This window comes from Coregonus lavaretus (assembly GCF_964263955.1).
Source record: "Coregonus lavaretus genome assembly, chromosome: 23".
NCBI classification, from domain to species: Eukaryota; Metazoa; Chordata; class Actinopteri; order Salmoniformes; family Salmonidae; genus Coregonus; species Coregonus lavaretus.
The window spans coordinates 6,701,918-6,704,525 of record NC_140010.1 but is presented as its reverse complement, the minus strand read 5'-3'; the positions used below and the strand labels follow the sequence as shown (position 1 = coordinate 6,704,525).

The 2,608-nt window shown below is 37.1% G+C and overlaps 1 protein-coding gene across 1 annotated transcript; it reads right to left on the bottom strand.

The window, feature by feature from the left end:
* Positions 1 to 762: 762 nt before the first annotated feature.
* On the bottom strand, positions 763 to 1,698 carry LOC311098676 (C-C motif chemokine 4-like; the record flags this gene model as incomplete). Its single annotated transcript, XM_084139212.1, has 4 exons — positions 763 to 799; positions 1,040 to 1,117; positions 1,289 to 1,403; positions 1,611 to 1,698. The coding sequence occupies 4 exons, from the start codon at positions 1,696 to 1,698 to the stop codon at positions 763 to 765; spliced, it is 318 nt and encodes a 105-aa protein (XP_083995338.1).
* Between the last annotated feature and the right edge of the window lie 910 nt (positions 1,699 to 2,608).

The following is a 2,608-nucleotide window of genomic DNA, read 5'->3' as shown; positions in this document are numbered from 1 at the left end:
TGAATAAAGGGAAAAAGGCCTTTCTTGAACATTGGGTGAGACAATCTTACTTATTTGCTTGAGAACCAGTTCGGATTTAAGTATAACTTTTGTATGACTGAAGCTTTTAGTGATAGGTCTAATGCTTTAATATTTAATAATTTCTGTCCTCCGAATTCATATTCATTATATAAATATGCTCTTTTAATTTTGTCTGGCTTGCCGTTCCAAATAAAATTGAATATTTTTTTCTCATATAATTTAAAAAACTGTTCGCTAGGCGTAGGCAAGACCATAAGCAAATAGGTAAACTGGTATAATACTAAAGAGTTAATCAGGGTGATTTTTCCACAAATTGACAGGTATTTTCCTTTCCATGGTAGTAAGATCTTATCTATTTTTGCTAACTTTCTATTAAACATGTGAGAATTCTTAGTAAAATATAATATATTTATTATAGATATAAAATGTAACAGTAACAGTGACAAAAAGTAACAAATGTTTTCATGAATAAAAGTATAAACATTTAGTTTCCTGATACTCTTACAACGAGATCGTAACCTTAATGCATATAAACAAAGGTTATATTATAACAAGATTTGTCTAATTTACAATATATATTTATATAAATTCAGCCCAGAAAATATAGGACTAAGAAGATATAAGTAGCTGTATAGCAGGCGAAACAGGATGGGAGATTTACATTGGTTATTAACATGTTCAGTTCCTGACTGTGGAATACACATGTACTGCTCCTCTGTATCCAGAGTACCCATCATCGGATTAGGACTGTGATTTCCTGATGTGAACCGCCTTGTCCCTAAAATAGATTAGAGAAATTCATATTATTTTCATTTTTCAAGGCCACTCTTTTCTCTCGATATCTCCAATTTAGAGTTTTATCTGTTCTAAAATCTGAAACAGGTTCAATGGGTCTACATTCATGAGTACCAACTTTGTTTGTACCATTCATAATAAACAACTATATTCTAAATCCCTTTTATTATTCAAGTGTAAATAGTATTACAGTTGAAATGTTATTTATGAGAGTAATTCTTACCCCAGTCGGTTGACATGTTCGATCACCCAGCTCTGGGAAGGGTCTGCACACACATCTTTCCCTTTTCCAGTGTGAAACCTGGAAGAGACGCATACAATACCGTCAGTCCATATTCAACACTCTGTTTTTACACTTTCAGCATTATTAACCCGTTTTTGCATTAAACTATAATTACAGTATAATGGTATTTTTCTTGTTAAGAATCCTGAACCTCAATTCAAAATAAATATTCACACCAAAGATACTCACATGATGGCAGGGATTCTGCAGATTTCAGTCGTGGTCTGTAGGGTATAGCCTATGATAACACCAAAAGGTATTTTCCTACCAGTGTAGCTTTGACAACAGCCTCTTCTACGACGTGCTGTAAAAAAAGGAGCAAATAAACGATTAAGGAGGAATCTTGATAAAGACTAAATATTACTCTAATTGTCCAACAGTTTCTTTCAGTTTTCCAGTAATAACACAGACAGACGGACTAAGACTAAACTTGGAGAGAGGGAGACAGAGGCATACAGACAGACAGACAGACAGACGGACTAAGACTAAACTTTGACAGCAGAATATTGACCTTGTTTAGCTGCAGAAGCCTCAGTAGTGAACAGCCCCACAGCCAGGAGCACAAGCAGCACTATCACAGCAGCTCTGATCTGGGACATCTCTTCTTCTGTGGTGCTGTGGTTAGTGATGAGCTGAGCTGAGTTGCTGTCTTCAGAAAGAGAGCTTTAGTGGCTGTGTGAGGTCCTATTCATCACCAGAGCCATATATATACTCCTGGTGCAGGTGGAAACATTCTCTGAGAGGTGAAATGGGCTTTCCTACCCACGCCTTAACACCAAAGTCCCACGGCAGAATACCCCATCACTTTCCCTAATTAGCATAAAAAAAGGTAATGACTTGCTATTATGAGATTGCGTTGCCAACCACTGTACCTCACAGTGTAATCCGCTGTTGGCCTCATAAGCAACGGATATGTGAGATGTGCCAATAAAATCAAACCTATGTATTTAGATTCAGACAGAGAAAAACACTGTGGTCTCAAATTAACACCTTTTGCTGTGATTATGTGTGTGTGTGTGTATCCATGTACCCACATCAGTGAAACCACCGCAAGTCATATCAACATAGAACATACTGTATTTACAGTTATCAGTTGATTTAGGTGGAAGCCCAATGCATTGTGAACCACAGCGGGTAAGGCTATGCAGTCAAACCAAGGGATTGCCCCTGTTTGTGGCCTATGAAGTGTAAGGGTTGGGGTGAGATGTGACCCAGGTGCGGTGCAGGATATACAGTGGGCAGTAGGCTGAGATGGTGAAACATGGATCTTTACTGGTGGTCCCGAAGCCAAAATACAAAATAACAGATAAGCGACCAATAAACTGTTATTTTATTTGCACTGAAATACAAACGAGGAATGTAATATGTAATCTAATAGTCCCTTCTATGTGTGTGTGTGATTTCATATTATTTCATATTATTCTGTACTTAAATCCGAGACACTCCATTTAGTGTGATATGTTACGTTTCGCAAGGTCTATACTAATTTGTTGATGTCCATCACCCATT